The sequence below is a fragment of the Macaca fascicularis genome, chromosome 2, assembly GCF_037993035.2.
Source record: "Macaca fascicularis isolate 582-1 chromosome 2, T2T-MFA8v1.1".
NCBI lineage: Eukaryota > Metazoa > Chordata > Mammalia > Primates > Cercopithecidae > Macaca > Macaca fascicularis.
The window spans coordinates 163,708,924-163,724,837 of record NC_088376.1 but is presented as its reverse complement, the minus strand read 5'-3'; the positions used below and the strand labels follow the sequence as shown (position 1 = coordinate 163,724,837).

Below are 15,914 nucleotides of genomic sequence, written 5' to 3'. Positions count from 1 at the left end.
ATTCAGTTAATTGGTTGACAGCTAGAATACTTCACATATTCAGGTGTCCACATTTTCTTTTTGATATTAAGATCTTGGAATGGAAAAATAAAAACCTAATATATAAATCTGACAAATTTATTATGAGTGTCTGGGTCTGACCCAGACACTCATAATAGAACAAAACTTAAAAGACAGACCACATATTTGGGACAGAAGTCCTTGCTAGAGCCTCCTGGTCAGGTAAGCACCTTCCACGCTTCAATACCTTCAGTGATGGGAAATAACTTGATCTCCAGCAGTCCATTCTATCTTTGAACAACTCACTGATACAGGCTCCTTTGAGATTCACAGGCTAAACTCATATTTGCTATTTCACATGTTACTCTTGGCTTCACAACCCAATTTTAAGCTTTGTGTTAGCAAAGATTATGTGCATCAGATAAGTGAGCCAATCTACTCTACAACCTCCGTTAAGTGTGCGTTCCTCTATTGCAGAGGCTGGAAAGCTAAAAATGACATTTCCAAACTTTCTTGCACTCAGACTCTAGATATGATTTCGGTTCTGTCAACCACAGGCATCATATAAAACTTGAATTCAGAAGTGAGTGAAGTTAAGGGAAAAGGTAGCAAAAGGCATCCATTTTTGGTGGTAAGGGTCAAAGGAAAGGAAGCATTAATTCTGGAGTCAGCAGCTGTAGCAGCAGGTTCCTGATTATGACAAGAACACTGGCTCCCTCTGTTTCAAGGCAGTATTTGTAGGTAACTTTCTAAAGAGCTATAGTCAGATATGTTAGACTGGGCAAAGAACTCTTTGATGACACTGAAAATTCAACACATGAGAAGTTTCCAGGGGAATGTCAAACCAAATAGAAATTTTATAATGAACTACCCAAGAAGAACTTACGGAATAAATATAGGACTAAAACAAGAAGTAAAGCACAGTAGATTGGTCTGGACTTGGGCACTCACTATGCCACTATGTGATTTTTGAACCAGTTTATAGGTCTTACATTCATTTATAAAATGGGAGTCATATAATGGTACCTACTCATTTTTATAAAGAGTAAATGAGATAATACTTGTAAAGAATTTACTAAATATTGGCCAGGCACAGTGGCTCACACCTGTAATCCCAGCACTTTGGGAGGATAAGGCGGGCGGATCACGAGGTCAGGAGCCATCCTGGCTAACACTGTGAAACCCCGTCTCTATTAAAAATACAAAAAAAAAAAAAGGTAGCCGGGCATGAGGGCAGGCGCCTGTAGTCTCAGCTACTCGGCAGGCTGAGGCAGGAGAATGGTATAAACCTGGGAGGCGGAGCTTGCAGTGAGCTGAGACTGCACCACTGCACTCCAACCTGGGCGACAGAGCGCAAGACTCCATCTCAAAAAAAAAAAAAAAAAGAAGAATCCACTAAATATTTTAATGTGTGTTTGTTACTGACACTGTTAAGACAATGAGTATTTATTTATATAACTATATACCTGGAAAAGGCCTTAAAGAATATCTAATCCAACTTCTTCTCTTTAAAACACCATGGCCAAAAAGGATGAACGAAGTACAGTTCCTACACTCAATAAGCTCATAATCCGGGTAAGAAAGAAAGACTATTAAAAAAAAATTGGCACTAAATCATTGCAATTTTCCAATACAGAAACTGACATTCTTATCACATGATATTAAGTAGACAGAAGGTCAATACAGCAAGAAAATTCTTAATAGTTAATACCAGGAACAACCAAATGATACAAATATTTAAAACAAAAATTTTTATTCTCTTTCCATACTATCTTAAGGATTTTGGCCCACATTTCCTTTCTATGTTCACCAGGCTAGGAAGGCTTTCTAATCTTTATTAGTCCCAAACACATATATAAGAAGACAATAGTCTTCTTTTGCCTAGAGCATCTCTCTATCACCCATTCAAATCTGCCATTGCCAACAACCTATCCGTCAAGTCATCTGACTAGCCTTAACAATACATATACTTACATTTTTAAATTTCATTTTTTTTTCTTTTTTCTTTTTTTTTTTTTTGAGACAGGGTCTTATTCTGTCACCCAAGCTGGAGTATGGTGGCCACAATCGTAGCTTACTGCAGTCTCTATCTCCCAGGCTCAGGCAATCCTCTCACTTCAGCTTCCCCAGAAGCCAGGACCACAAGTGTGCACTACCAAGCCCAGCTAATTTTGTTTATTTTTTGTAGAGACAAAGTCTCACTATGTCGCCTAGGCTGGTCTCAAATTCCTAGGCTCAAGCAATCCTCCCGCCTTCGCCTCCCAAAGTGCTGGGATTATAGGCATGAGCCACCATGCCCAGGCCTTACCAACATTTTTTTATATATCCATCTATGGTGAACCTTCTCTGCATCAAGACTATCACGGTATTTTTTTTTTTGAGACGGAGTCTCGCTTTGTTGCCCAGGCTGGAGTGCAATGGCTCGGTCTCGGCTCACTGCAAGCTCCGCCTCCCAGGTTCACGCCATTCTCCTGCCTCAGCCTCCCGAGTAGCTGGGACTATAGGCACCCGCCACCATGCCCGGTTAATTTTTTGTATTTTTAGTGGAGACGGGGTTGCACCGTGTTAGCCAGGTCTTGATCTCCTGACCTCGTGATCTGCCTGCCTCGGCCTACCAAAGTGCTGGGATTACAGGTGTGAGCCACCGCGCCTGGCCTATCATGGTACTCTTAATAAATGGAAAGAGAACAGAAGAAATCTACAATACATTTTTATGTACCTCACCAAAGACAGCCAATTTCTCAACTTCACTTGTGTGACAGAACCCAATTTTATTTAAGTTCACTATGTACCCAGCTAAAGGACTATATTTAGCTTCTCTTGTAGTTAGGAGTGGACATGTGTGGAAATGATGCAAGCCTGGCCCATAAGAAACTCTCCTTTATATTGCCCTAAGCTCTTTCCCCTTCTGGCTGACAGGGATGGGGTCACAACCACCTTAGAGGTCACATGGTGGAAGACAATAGAATCTCCATCAGCTTGGGTCCCCTGATTGATCACATGGAAGAACTCCTGGCAACCAGGACAACTGCCTCAGAGTTTATTTGTTACAGAAGCTACCATTATCCTAATTCAGCCATTAAAAGGGTAGAGTTGTTAGAATGTAGTAACACTGACACCTTATACTTACAAATTTAAAATGGTGCAGAGAAAACTAAATACCAAAACCTTTCTGTGATATAATAAATTATTTAAATGTTTTCTGCATTTTCATTTACATTTTTACTTCCCCTGATAGTACTTATATTTTAACAATCTTATGAAATTTTATTTCTGAAAGTAATCTGTGGTCTAGAAAAAAATATTTTATTGAAAGAAAAATTACTAAGAAAAACAATTTCTACAGAAAGCTTTCCAGGTAGTTTCTTGGGTAACTAACATAAAGAACTTAAAGGCTGAGTAAGACTTACCAGTGATGTACAAGAAGCAGGATGATTGTAAGGATACCACCACACTGTTTTATAAATGTTGATGTACTGAATGAAAAGAGCAACCAACAGGTAGATGAAAAAAAGGAATTCAAAGAGTAGGCTCCCATCCACAGGCAAGTCAGGAATTTGGCAATGACGAACAGGACCTGGGGTGATTAAGGCTGTGATAGGTGGGACTGGAAGGCCAATAGCACTACCATTCCTGAAAGAGAAAACTATGGTTAACTCAATGGTCATAACCTCCACTGTCACAGAACATAAAGGGCTCCTGCTGTCTCCTCCATCTATCCCTTCACTGTTGGCTTTCCCCGCAAGACTCCTTCTTGGGATCCTCTTACCTTCTCCCTTCACACATTGTCAGTGATCTAAGATGCAGCTATGGCCTCCATTATTTCCTACATGATGAAGACTGTAATTTCTCACCATAGAGCTCACTGCTAAATTACAGACACATTATTCAAATCTTTACTGGACATCTCTGTGTTCTTCCCTCTTATAGTCCTGACCTTAGTTCATGGCCCACTCAAGTTAGCTACCCACATCAGAAACCTGGGAGTCATATTAAAACTTCTCTTGGCCGGGCACGGTGGCTCACGCCTGTAATCCCAGCACTTTCAGAGGCCGAGGCGGGCGGAACACCTGAGGTCACGAGTTCAAGACCAGCCTGACCAACATGGCGAAACCTTGTCTCTACTAAAAATACAAAAATTAGCCAGGCACGGTGGTGGACACCTGTAATTACAGCTACTTGGGAGGCTGAGGCAGGAGAATTGCTTGAACCTGGGAGGCGGAGGTTGCAGTGAGCTGAGAACGCACCACTGTACTCCATTCTGGGTGACAGAGCGAGACTCCATCTCAAAAAAAAAACAAAAAAAACCAACAAAAACAAAAAAAAACTTTTCTTCTGCCTCTCAATGTCCAATCACTCTCTAAATCTCCTAGATTCAACTTTATAAAACTTTGTCCAAACTGTACCTTCCTCTTTAATCTCATTTGCTTTAGTTCAAGCATTTACTATTTTCACCTAAACTATTGCAGTAATCCTCCTATACTCAATTCCACTTTCACCAAACTCTCCAACCTGTTTTCAGGGATCTTTCTAAGGTAAAACTCTTAATAGTGTTACTCTTACCTAAAAACATTTAATGGCTCTCTACTAATAGTGGGGTAATAGCCAAAAATTTTTAGTAGCCCTATGAGGTCCCTCAGCTTAACAGACTAGTTTCACCTCATCACTCCTTCACATGTACCCTATATGATACTTATGCTATTTGCTTTCTGGAACATATATGCTCTTCTTTTGCGTATGTTATTCCCTTTAAATGTACTAATCACCTTCCATAATCACCTTCCTTAACTTCTCACATACATATTTACTGACAAAATCCTTCAAAACTTTTTTTACTCCTTCTTCAAGATTTTTAAGCCACTCAAACACATTCTCTGTGAAGCTTATTCTACTCCATCAAAACTGATTCATCTCTCCTCTGTGCCACCATAATACTTAACTATACCTTTATTACTATACTTTTCACATTGTTACATAATTTTTTGTATACATCTATGTGTTGTCTACCAGATCATAATCTTAAGAACAGAGACTATACTCTTCTTAGTTCACTGCAAATATGTATCTTTAGGTTGAGAAGGCAGTAGACCAATATAGTTATGAAAAAGAGATATCCCTTAAAACACAAAAAGATGCAGATATTTTAATCCCTATCTTCTTATTGTTCTTTCTTCCACGCTCTTTTACAGATTAGAAATAACCAGGCTATCTAAAGGTATAAGACGGAAGTAGGAGAAAAGTTTCCTTTGTTTATATGCCTGGGAATACTTACAGAGATCTAAGGGTCTACTGTTATTTACAGACCAAAGAAAAGAAGCTTAGCTTAGATACTTCCAAAGAAGATTTGAGAGAAGGAACAAAACTAGCGTTACCATTCTACTCTAAAATTTCCAAATATAGAAATTGGTATGTAGCACTTACAGTACTTTAAGTGACTCATGGGAATATGAACTCTGCTCATTCTGAACAGTTAAGAATACTATGGCAGAAACTCAGAAGACCTAGAAGGGAAGAACAGGAACTGGTGGAGGAGGGTATGGAAAAAATTTTAAGTTTCTTCTTCTCATTCCCAGAGTATACTCCAATAGAACAAGCCTACCAAGTAATACATTGTGAACCACCAGTAGGTCTCAGAACCATACCTGCTCAATCACAAACCAGTCTTTGAGGTGGGCCACAGCACTGTAAAAACTCCAGAAGGCACCATTCCACAAAACACAACACGAAAGGCAGCCTCTGAAGTTTACAAGTTGGTAGACTTGCATGAAGAGGATTACAACAAGAAGCCAATCTACTCCCTCACTCCAGTTGATTTATGAAATTAAAAACTCTGATGAGAAGTTACAAGGTTACAAGCCTCTACTCCAGACAAACTAAAAATTCTTATTTCCCTTCAGTCAAAAATACGCTAAGGGGGAACACATGCTAAATTACTTGTTATGACTTAATGGTTAAAAGGTTCTTACAGAATTTTTCCCAAGTGAAGCAGACAAACGTGTTTTTACCATTAACAAAGTCAATAAAATGCTAGGCCTCAAAAAAGATATTCAAAACAAAGTAGAAAAGACCTACACTTGTCATACTCTATACAGCCTTGACTATTAAACGTCAAACCAGAAAACAGAGAGACCAAAGTCACATAAAACGAGATCTGGCTGGGTGCAGTGGCTCATGCCTGTAATCCCAGCACTTTGGGAGGCTGAGGCAGGCGGATCACGAGGTCAGGAGTTTGAGACCAGCCTGGCCAACATGGTGAAACCCTGTCTCTACTAAAAATACAAAATTAGCTGGGTGTGGTGGCATGTGCCTGTAATCCTAGCTACTCGGGAGGCTAAGGCACGAGAATTGCCTGAACCAAGGAGGCAGACATGGCAATGAGCCGAGATTGTGCCACTGCACTCCAGCCTGGTGACAGAACAAGACTCTGTCTCAAAAATAAAGAAATAAAAATAAATAAATAAAATAAACGAGATCTAGAGATCTGGAGCATCAGTGGAAAAAAAATACTCCTATATAAATAAAAAAGAATCTATGAGATTATGTCTTCTCTATCTGATCTATAAAGTTGAAAACTTGAGAAGAGATATGATCATTTTTAAAACTAAAATTAACAGATTTAGTCAATATATCTCAGAAAATCAGTCACAGAGGTATTATTTAGGAACAAATTTAAGTGTTATTCCTCTAATAGAATATTAAAAATAGGGCTGGGCGCAGTGGCTCACACCTGTAATCCCAGCACTTCGGGAGGCCGAAGCGGGTGGATCAAAATTAGTCGGGTATGGTGGCTCATGTCTGTAATCCCAGCTACTCGGGAGGCTGAGGCAGAATCGCTTGAACCCAGGAGGCGGAGGTTGCAGTGAGCCAAGATAGCACCATTGCACTCCAGCCTGGGCAACAAGAGCAAAACTCCATCTCAAAAACAAAACAAAACAAAAATACATATATATATATATAAAAACAGATTTAAGAATCTGTTCAGAACCCATATAAATTCTCTAGCAATGAGTTGTGACAACACATGTGAAGTGCTATTCAACCAGGAAAGCTCATTAGAGACTTGATGTCCAGGGTTTTTATTGGGGGCTGGCCACATGGGCACCTTCTTCCTCGCAGTACCAAAATTCTAGACTTCCAAAAGGAAAGCAGGTGTTCAGCATAGCTACTCTTAGGAAGGCCTGCTTACAAGGCTTACATCTGGGAACCATGACTAGTAAACAGTTCCCTACAGTGAGATAAACTTTCCCTAAATAACAAGAATGGCTCACTGTGCCTAAACTGTTTATATAAACAATGTGGTTTATGCTAAACACCTGTGTTTTGTCCTTGCATATAAAGTTTGTGTGTGGGAAAAGGTTAACACAGCAGGCCTGAGACTGATTGTTATGGAGTGAGCAAGCGGCACAATTTAGGGAAGCAAATGGATGAAGGAAGAAAGATTCAAAGGCCTAAAGAGGAATAGAAGAGATAGGGAAAGCAGTGGTCATTTGGACATGTTCAGGTGATATTATTAACAAAGTATATATAAGCAAAGGAAAAAACAGTTCTTCTCAAATAAGATTCTTCCTCAATCAGGAGCTCTCTAAGAAATCCAGAAATACACAATATATCTTCCCTTTTTAAAAGGATAATACTCTATAACACACTGTTGCAAGAACAAATCCCTGCTCCCTAAAGGTGGAAAGCAGGACAAGGAACTACAATTTCAATCTTGACTGTGTTACCAATCTAGCTCCTTGACATTCTAGAGTTTAACTTCACCAATCAGACCACAACCACCTACCAAACAGGGGCAAATGCTCTCCTCTCCAGTTGACCTATGTCGGTCTTGCAGAATCAAATGTATCATCCAAAAGTATATAATACTTAAGCAATTATCTATTTCCCTCCAATACTCTACAGACACTCCAGAAATGAGTTCTCCTCATCTGGACACTCCTTCTTTCTATATATCCTTCCTAAAACTATATTATAAGCTATCTGCTGGTTCTTTCATGCTTTTATACCTCCTCCCCAGGTCTTTTATAACAAATTATTCCAGCTGCTTGCTTCCTACCAAGAAACAAATATAAAGCTTTCTTTTTCCCAATTTCTCTAGGTAAACATGTCACAAAATAATCACTCAATAATAATAATCTTGGTAACTTTTCAAACCATAAACAATTATTTCTTTCATTTTAAAATGTTGAAAATACTTTCTTCTACCCACTCTCTCCCTCCCCACAAGTTAATTGCTAAATAAACATATGTTAAAGGAGAAGAGAAAGGCAGATTAAAGCAACCACGGTTGGAACCTCTAATACCAGGATAGAAGAGCTACAGTGAAGGCAGAGAAAAGAATACCAAACCCAGTCAAGAGCACAGGTATTTTCCAAATGTTCCTACTTCTTCCCAGTAAATCATGTGCAGACTCCAAGTGCAAGCAGAAGCATCTACAAATGACATTTTCATTGGCTTTCAGTTCTTTTTAATAGCAGAACACTTTATTTTCCTTTCCCCATAATATTTTACATAGTATCTTAATATTTAAAACACATAGGAAAATAAGTCAGTCTAATTAAGAGAAGACTAGGAAACCTCAAGCCTAGACTATTAGGCCTGCCTGATCCATTTTCCCTTCTAAGCCCTCCTACAGCAACACCTGAGACACTGAAGAGCAATTTCATGGGACAGTTTGAGAACATTTTTAACTGAGAACATAATTATCTAGAGGAATCCTCAAAGCCAAAGTCAAAGAGAATGTACAAAGAACTGCTAGAGTTAATACAGAGGCAAAGTTAGAATTTTTTAGCTAGCTAGAATCCTAGTTAGGAACAGCTAGGATTTTCTATCACAACTTGAAAGTACTGAATCAATAAGTTGATAGTATATATTAATAAAATTAAGGTATGTACCTCAAATAGCAAACAACTTTTATCTCAATACCTATATTAGATAGTACTTTTCTTCAAAAGCATTTTCGCATATTCTTTCTTATTTTTAAACATATAAAATAATACTTAATATATGTAGAAAATTTGTAAAATTCAGTAAAGTTTTTTAAAGTTACTGCAATTTACTACTTCATTTATTTCAACATTCTGCTATGATGCAAACAGTATCACCATTTTTAAAATAAGGAAATCCAACGAACAGCAGAGTAAAAAAATACTCTAGCATAAACTAGTTCTATATACATACATAAACAAAACTTGGATTAAAAATTAGTATGAGAATCGGAGACTGGAAAAATCCCTTCAAACTGGAATTTCAGGGAGAGCTCGACTGAAATGATGAGATCAGAACTAATTTTAAAGATTGGAAGAGGGATTGGAAAGTCAGGAAAAAAAAGGGCAAAGGTCAGGCCTAGAAAACAAAAGTGCATTAATGCCATCAGATAGGCCTGAAAACACAGTAGTACTGATTGCTAGCTCTGAAAATTAAAATCAAGGCAAGAGAAAAACTTTTTTCAGGGAGGAAGGAGAAATTAGCTGGCAGAAATTATCTTGAGCAAATACTTGATTAGGTAAAAGCATCTCTTTGCACTGCTACATTATCAAACCTCCTGATGGCATGAGCTACCCCAGCTAATAAACAGCTAACGTTTATTAAGACCAAACAATTTTTTGACAATTTAAAACCCTTGATGGAATCTGACTTATAATTTCAGCTGGGAGTTTTAATTTGCCCTCTAAAAAAAGAATGCTTATAAGTAGATAAACCATCACACTTGCCTTGTATTTTCATTCACTTCTCCCTTCTTCTAATAGATAAAAAGGGGATAACTAGAATTTAGATGATCAGCCAAAAGAAAGAATGGGACTGCTTTCACTTTGTGGGCCCCATATCACATCTTTTTACCTCGAAAGTATTTTGAAATTCTGAATTTTGTCTTCAAAGGCAGGATTTCTACCTCAGTGTCAAGAATTAATCTCAATAAGCAAATATCTGAATGACAAGATGACTTTTATGTTCGTCTTACTGATGATAGGACATTACAAATTAAATATAGCCTTATTTTTTCTTTACCTGTTTCTCAAGCCTGTGCCATTGCCACAGCCACCACCAACCAAAGTCTGCAAAGAAGGTAAAGCTGAACGGCTTAGCTGTTGCCGACTAGGGCCCCTCCTTCCACCGGGCATGTCCAGGAACCAGTCTGCTTCCAGTGCCACCTGTAGTTGCAACCCAGGTTAATGGTTGTCAACCAGTTTCAACTCTGAACGATAACAAAAACATATAAATATCAGTAGACTATTTTTAAAGTAGGCAACAAAACAACGAGAAAAACTGAGTGAGCAGGCCTTACAAAAGATTTTCAAACGAATGTTCCCAGTGTCTACTACCTACATTATTCGAATTAAAGGACCATTCAGACTCTAATGGGTCAAACCCTAAGTTCTGATCTAAGCTCTGTTAAGCTTTAGGCAAGTCATGATTTGTGTCTTTCGTCAATTGATTTGTATCATATGTAAGATACTATAATCAGACAGAAGTTTACAAGAAACATCACACCTTATACATTTCCTGCTCAATGTTTCACAATTAAATTCCTTGAAATATAGAAGAATCGGCATTTTATAAAACGTTAGGTTTTGTTATCAAGGGATATGGGTTGTGAGTTCAGATGGTCACATATTATCTGACCTTATCCGAATAAATTAACTTCTGAGTGTGTTTCTTCACTGTGGGGGAAAAAAAAGTGTTCCCTGTTCTGTAGAGGTTGTCAGGACTGAGGAAGTGGAATGAAATGGTACCAGTAGTTCTCTTAACTGTTTAAAAGTAAAACTGTTCAAGTGGTATCTCTATATGTTAGGGTTAAAATATTGAAAGTAACTCTTTAAGTGGATGTCCGCTCCAGAAAAGCTGGTGTAAAATCATATAGAAATTACTGAAACTGCAAGATTAAGAGGCAAGTAAAAGATAAAGATCCTCACTGGAGACAAAAAAAAAAAAAAAAAAAAGTTATTTTCATCATTCTACGGCAAATATCATGATTCTGCCAATACGGATACCAATGTTTCCTAAACAATACCTAAAACCCCAAGGATGACACTGCAAAAACCCTTGTTTTCAAGTGCTCCCTATTCCTAACAGCCTTCGGCTGTAAACTAATCCCAAGTGAAACAAAGCATTCAAACCGCTGGATGCAGGGGCTGCTGGTCCTTGCTCCATTAACGAGCAAAGGGAAAGAAAAGTGCAGGGAAAAACCTGGGACGGAAGAGGTGAGAGTATGGGGTGGGTGGGGTGGGGTGGACTGCAGGAGACCACAAACTTCAACAGACTGGTCCCAAACAGAAGTCCGCAGAGAAGTGGGCAGAGAAGTGGACAAAGCAGTCTCCGCCGCATATCCAAGAGGGCCGAGGCAGGTCCAGGACAGCCGGACCTTGCGGCAGCTCAGTAATACTCACGCATGGAAAAGTCCCAGCCGGTGGGGCGGGATCCCTAGAAAGCGGCGACAACTTTACAGACTGGACCCCAGGTAAGGGAACTCCCTCCCCGCGTTGAAACGCTGCAAACCAGCTGCTTGCACGCAGACAGCCCCCGCCTAGAGAATCAAGAAAAGGTGTCCAGGCTTCGGGCTGCAAGACTCAGACCCAGACTCCGAGGCAGTTCCAGTGCCGGAGCTAAAGCTAGAGCCAGAGCCTGGTACCTTCAGCACCCATCCCCAGCCTCCATTACCGCGGAGCTGAGCAGACGTGGCAGCGCACAGCGATGACGTCAGCTACGCGACCGCGGTCCGCCCCAGCCGCGAGTGGGCCCCCGGAACCAGCCGGCACGCTAACCCCTCCCATTTGCACCTGCGCAGTGGGGCTCGCCTGCTCCTCTTGACTCGCGGTCCCGCCCCTTCCGGCCAGTATTGACCAACGCATTTCCTCCCTTGGCCTCAGTCAGCTAGCGGCTACGACGTGCGGGCACTGTGCTACTGATCCTTCTTGTTGTCTCTTGGACTCCATGTAATAACCATGTACAAGTTATCACCCCCATTTTACAGATGAGTATAGATTAGGAGGTGTCGCCTAGGGTCACGTCATTGCTAAGTGAGGGAGCCTAAGTCATGAAGTCATGCGTCAGCATCCAACCCTGTGCTTATTGTTTGCTAAGAACTAGACAGATGCTGTGGTTACAAAGTCTCAGAGTCTAGTAGAAGAGAGGAGACACCAAGAAAATACAGTAATTACCATTTGTTACAATAAATGCAATATTAAAAGTATGTCCAAGGTCCAGAGATAGCATGCAACACCAATGAATTCTGTTGGATGGTGGTGGTGTCAATACCAAGAAAAGCTTTGCAAAGAGCTTGGGGTTTCAGCCAAGACTCCTCAAAGGCATAGGGGCTTTGTGGGAGAATGGCAGTCCTCCTGGAGAAGTGGCAGATAAAAAGGTAAAGATCTGTGAGCAATGTCACGTTGAGTTCAGGAATTGCCTATAGTTTGGTATTAGAAGAAGAGTAAAAGTGTCAAAAGGAGCATTTGTGTAATCTTTCACTCCAGCGATTTTAAGCTCCTTAATAGAAAGTTGTTTGTATTGACTGCATGATTAACCTTTATTAAGAATTTTGTTGTGTCAGGCACTGGATTAGTAGCTTTACACATTTCATTTAAATCTCACAACATTTTGATAGTTTCTACTATGGTTCCTATTTTACAGAGGAAACTGAAGTTGTTGAAAATAGCCTTCCTGGCCAGGCAGGATGACTCATGACTGCAATTCCAACACCGGGAGGCCAAGGCAGGAGGATCACTTGAGCCCAAGAGTTGGAGACCACCCTGAGCAATATAGTGGGACCTTGTCATTACAAAAAAAGTTAAAAAATCAGTCGGTCATGGTGGCTCATGCCTGTAGTCCCACCTACTTGGGAGGCTGAGGTGGGAGGACCACTTGAGCCCTGGAGGTCAAGTTTGCAGTGAGTTGAGATCGTGCCACTGCACTCCAGCCTGGGCAACAGAGAGAGACCCTGTCTCAAAAATAATAATCAGAAGAAGAATAGAAAAAAAAAAAAAATAGCCTGGCTAGTAAGTGCCAGAACCAGAATTTAGAGCCAGAATGACTGATATCGAAACCAGTAAATTTACTAATATTCCCAAATATTCCGAATGTCCTAAAGTATCACAGAGCTGTCACTTAGGAATACACACAAATCTCCAACTTAGGATGGTGTGACTCACAATTTTTCGACTTTATGATGGTGCAAAACCAACACTCGTTCAGTAGAAACTGTACTTTCAGTACTCATACAACCGTTGTGGGTTTTTTTTTTTCGTTTTTAAGTACAGTCATGTGTCACATAATGATGTTTCAATCAATGAAAGACCACGTAAATGATGGTGAGCCCATGAGAGTATAATAGAACTGAAAAATTCTTATTGCCTAATGATGTAGCTGTCTTTATGTTGTAGTGCAATGCATCCTAGTGTACACAAACCTGCACTACCAGTTGTATAAAAGTATAGCACAGGCAATTATGTACAATATAGCATACTAAATAATGATAATAAATTACTTTGTTACTGGTTTATGTATTTACTATACTATATGTTTATTGTTATTTTAGATTGTACTCCTTCTACTTATTTTAAAAAAATGAAATTTAACTGTAAAACAACCTTGGACAGGTCTTTCAGAAGGTATTCCAGAAGAAGGCATTTTTATCATAGGAGATGGCAGCTCCATCTGTGTTACTGCCCCTGAAGATCTTCCAGAGGGACAAGATGTGGAGGTGAAAGATAGTGATATTGATGATCCTGACCCTGCGTAGGCCTGACCCAAACACACACGTGTGTGTTTGCATGTTAGTTTTCAACAAAATAGTTTAAAAAGTAAAAAAGAAAATAAAACATTTTAGAAATAGAAAAAAAAAAGCTTGTAGAATAAAGATAGAAAGAAAGAAAATAGCTCGGGTGCAGTGGCTCATGTCTATAATCCCAGCACTTTGGGAGGCCAGGAGTTTAACAGCAGCCTGGCCAACATGGCGAAACCCTGTTTCTACTAAAAATACAAAAATTAGCCAGGTGTTATGGTGAACACCTGTAATCCCAGCTACTCAGGAGGCTGAGGCATGAGAATTGCTTGAACCTGGGAGGCAGAGGTTGCAGTCAGCTGAGATCACGCCACTACACTGTAGCCTGGGCAACAGTGTGAGACTGTCTCAAAAAAAAAAAAAAGAAAAGAAAAGAAAATATTTTTGTACGGCTGCACAATGTGCTTGCGTTTTAAGCTAAGTTATTACAAAGTCAAAAAGTTGAAAAAAATTAAAAAGTTTGTACAGTAAAAAGTTACGGTAAGCTAATTTATTACTGAATAAAGAAAAATATGTTTATAAGTTTAGTATGGTCTAACTATAGTGTTTATAGAATCTATAGTAGCGTAATGTCCTAGGTGTTCACATTTACTCACCACTCACTGACTCATTCAGAGCAACTTTCAGTCCTGCAAGCTCCATTCATGGTAAGTGCCTTATACAGGTGTATCATTTTTACTCATTTACTGTACCTTTTCTACATTTAGATACACCAATACTTACCATTGTGTTACAATTGCCTGTAATATTCAGTACACTAACATGCTGAATAGGTTTGTAGCCTAGGAGCAATAGGCTATACCAAATATCCTCAGTATGCAGTAGGCTATACTAGGTAGGTTTGTGTAAGTATACTCTATGATGTTCACACAACAACAAAATTGCCTGACACATTTCTCAAAACATATTCCCATTGTTAAACAACACATGACTGTACTGCACACCTTCCTGGAAGTAGAAAAAAAATTGACTAAAGTTTCATTTGGATTCCAGAAGAAATATGCTGTAGTTTGGGGGATACATTTTTTCTTCCTCTCTATTCACCCAAAGTGAGCCTCACTCATACAAAAACTGGGTGGTTCTGCCCTGGTGGAATATAGACCAAATGCCCATATGGGTGTAATATGTGACTGATACGGCCCATTCCTAGGTAATCAACATTATTTTCTCTTTCACCATTCCTTAACGTGCATCCTAAAGCCTCCACTACTGTCAAGCTAAATTTGATCCCCACCTTCTGCATATTATGGCTCCCATATTTTTAGTGAGTCCAGAACAATATTCCTTAACTGCAACATATCCTTTTCTTCCGTACAAAATACACCCCTCCTACCCCTTTCTCCAGATTTCCAGTTCATATTGATCTTTTCCTCCACTGAAACCAGTGGCACTTAACTATTGTCTTAAATTGTAAACTATCTCTAAGGAAGCATATTTGTCTTCCCTACTAGTTCTAAACACGTGGGAGCACAGATTTGATCTTGTACTTCTCTGTATTTCCATATTTCCACAAAGCTTAGGGATATAACCATGTACATTTTAGAAAATAGATAAATATGGTTGGGTTCGGTGACTCACGCCTGTAATCCCAGCACTTTGGGAGGCCGAGACAGGCAGATCACCTGAGGTCTGGAGTTTGAGACCAGCCTGACCAATATGGAGAAACCCCGTCTCTACTAAAAATACAAAATTAGCTGGGTGTGGTGGCGCATGCCTGTAATCCCAGCTACTCAGGAGGCTGAGACAGGAGAATTGCTTGAACCCAGGAGGCGGAGGTTGCGATGAGCCAATATTGAGTAATTGCACTCCAGCCTGTGCAACAAGAGCAAAACTCAAAAAAAAAAAAAAAAAAAAGGCTGGGCGCAGTGACTCAAGCCTGTAATCCCAGCACTTTGGGAGGCCGAGGCGGGTGGATCACAAGGTCAGGCATTCGAGACCAGCCTGGCCAACATGGTGAAACCCCATCTCTACTAAAAATACAAAAATTACCCAGGCATGGTGGCGCTCGCCTGTAATCCCAGCTACTCAAGAGGCTGAGGCAGGAGAATCGCTTGAACCCAGGAGGTGGAGGTTGCAGTGAGCCGAGATCATGCTACTGCACTCCAGCCTGGGTGACAGAGTGAGACTCTGTCTCAAA

At 39.9% G+C, this 15,914-nt stretch overlaps 1 protein-coding gene across 11 annotated transcripts in view; it reads right to left on the bottom strand.

Annotated features, from left to right (window-relative positions):
- The window catches only part of TMEM39A (transmembrane protein 39A), a 34,985-nt gene extending 23,286 nt beyond the window's left edge, over positions 1 to 11,699 (bottom strand). For 4 of the 11 annotated variants that reach the window (XR_012431679.1, XM_074033394.1, XM_074033392.1 and 1 more), the window contains exons 1-4: positions 11,630 to 11,690; positions 11,388 to 11,524; positions 10,009 to 10,195; positions 3,411 to 3,633 (exon numbers count right to left, since the gene is read on the bottom strand). Coding sequence is in view for 5 of the 11 variants with exons in the window: in XM_074033392.1 (XP_073889493.1) it covers positions 3,411 to 3,633; positions 10,009 to 10,121 (336 nt within the window). In the remaining 6 variants the exon portion in view is untranslated. Of the gene's footprint in view, positions 1 to 3,410; positions 3,634 to 10,008; positions 10,196 to 11,387; positions 11,525 to 11,629 lie in introns of those variants that run through there. The other 7 variants (XR_274879.5, XM_074033395.1, XM_005548067.4 and 4 more) reach the window with 3 other exon arrangements.
- Between the last annotated feature and the right edge of the window lie 4,215 nt (positions 11,700 to 15,914).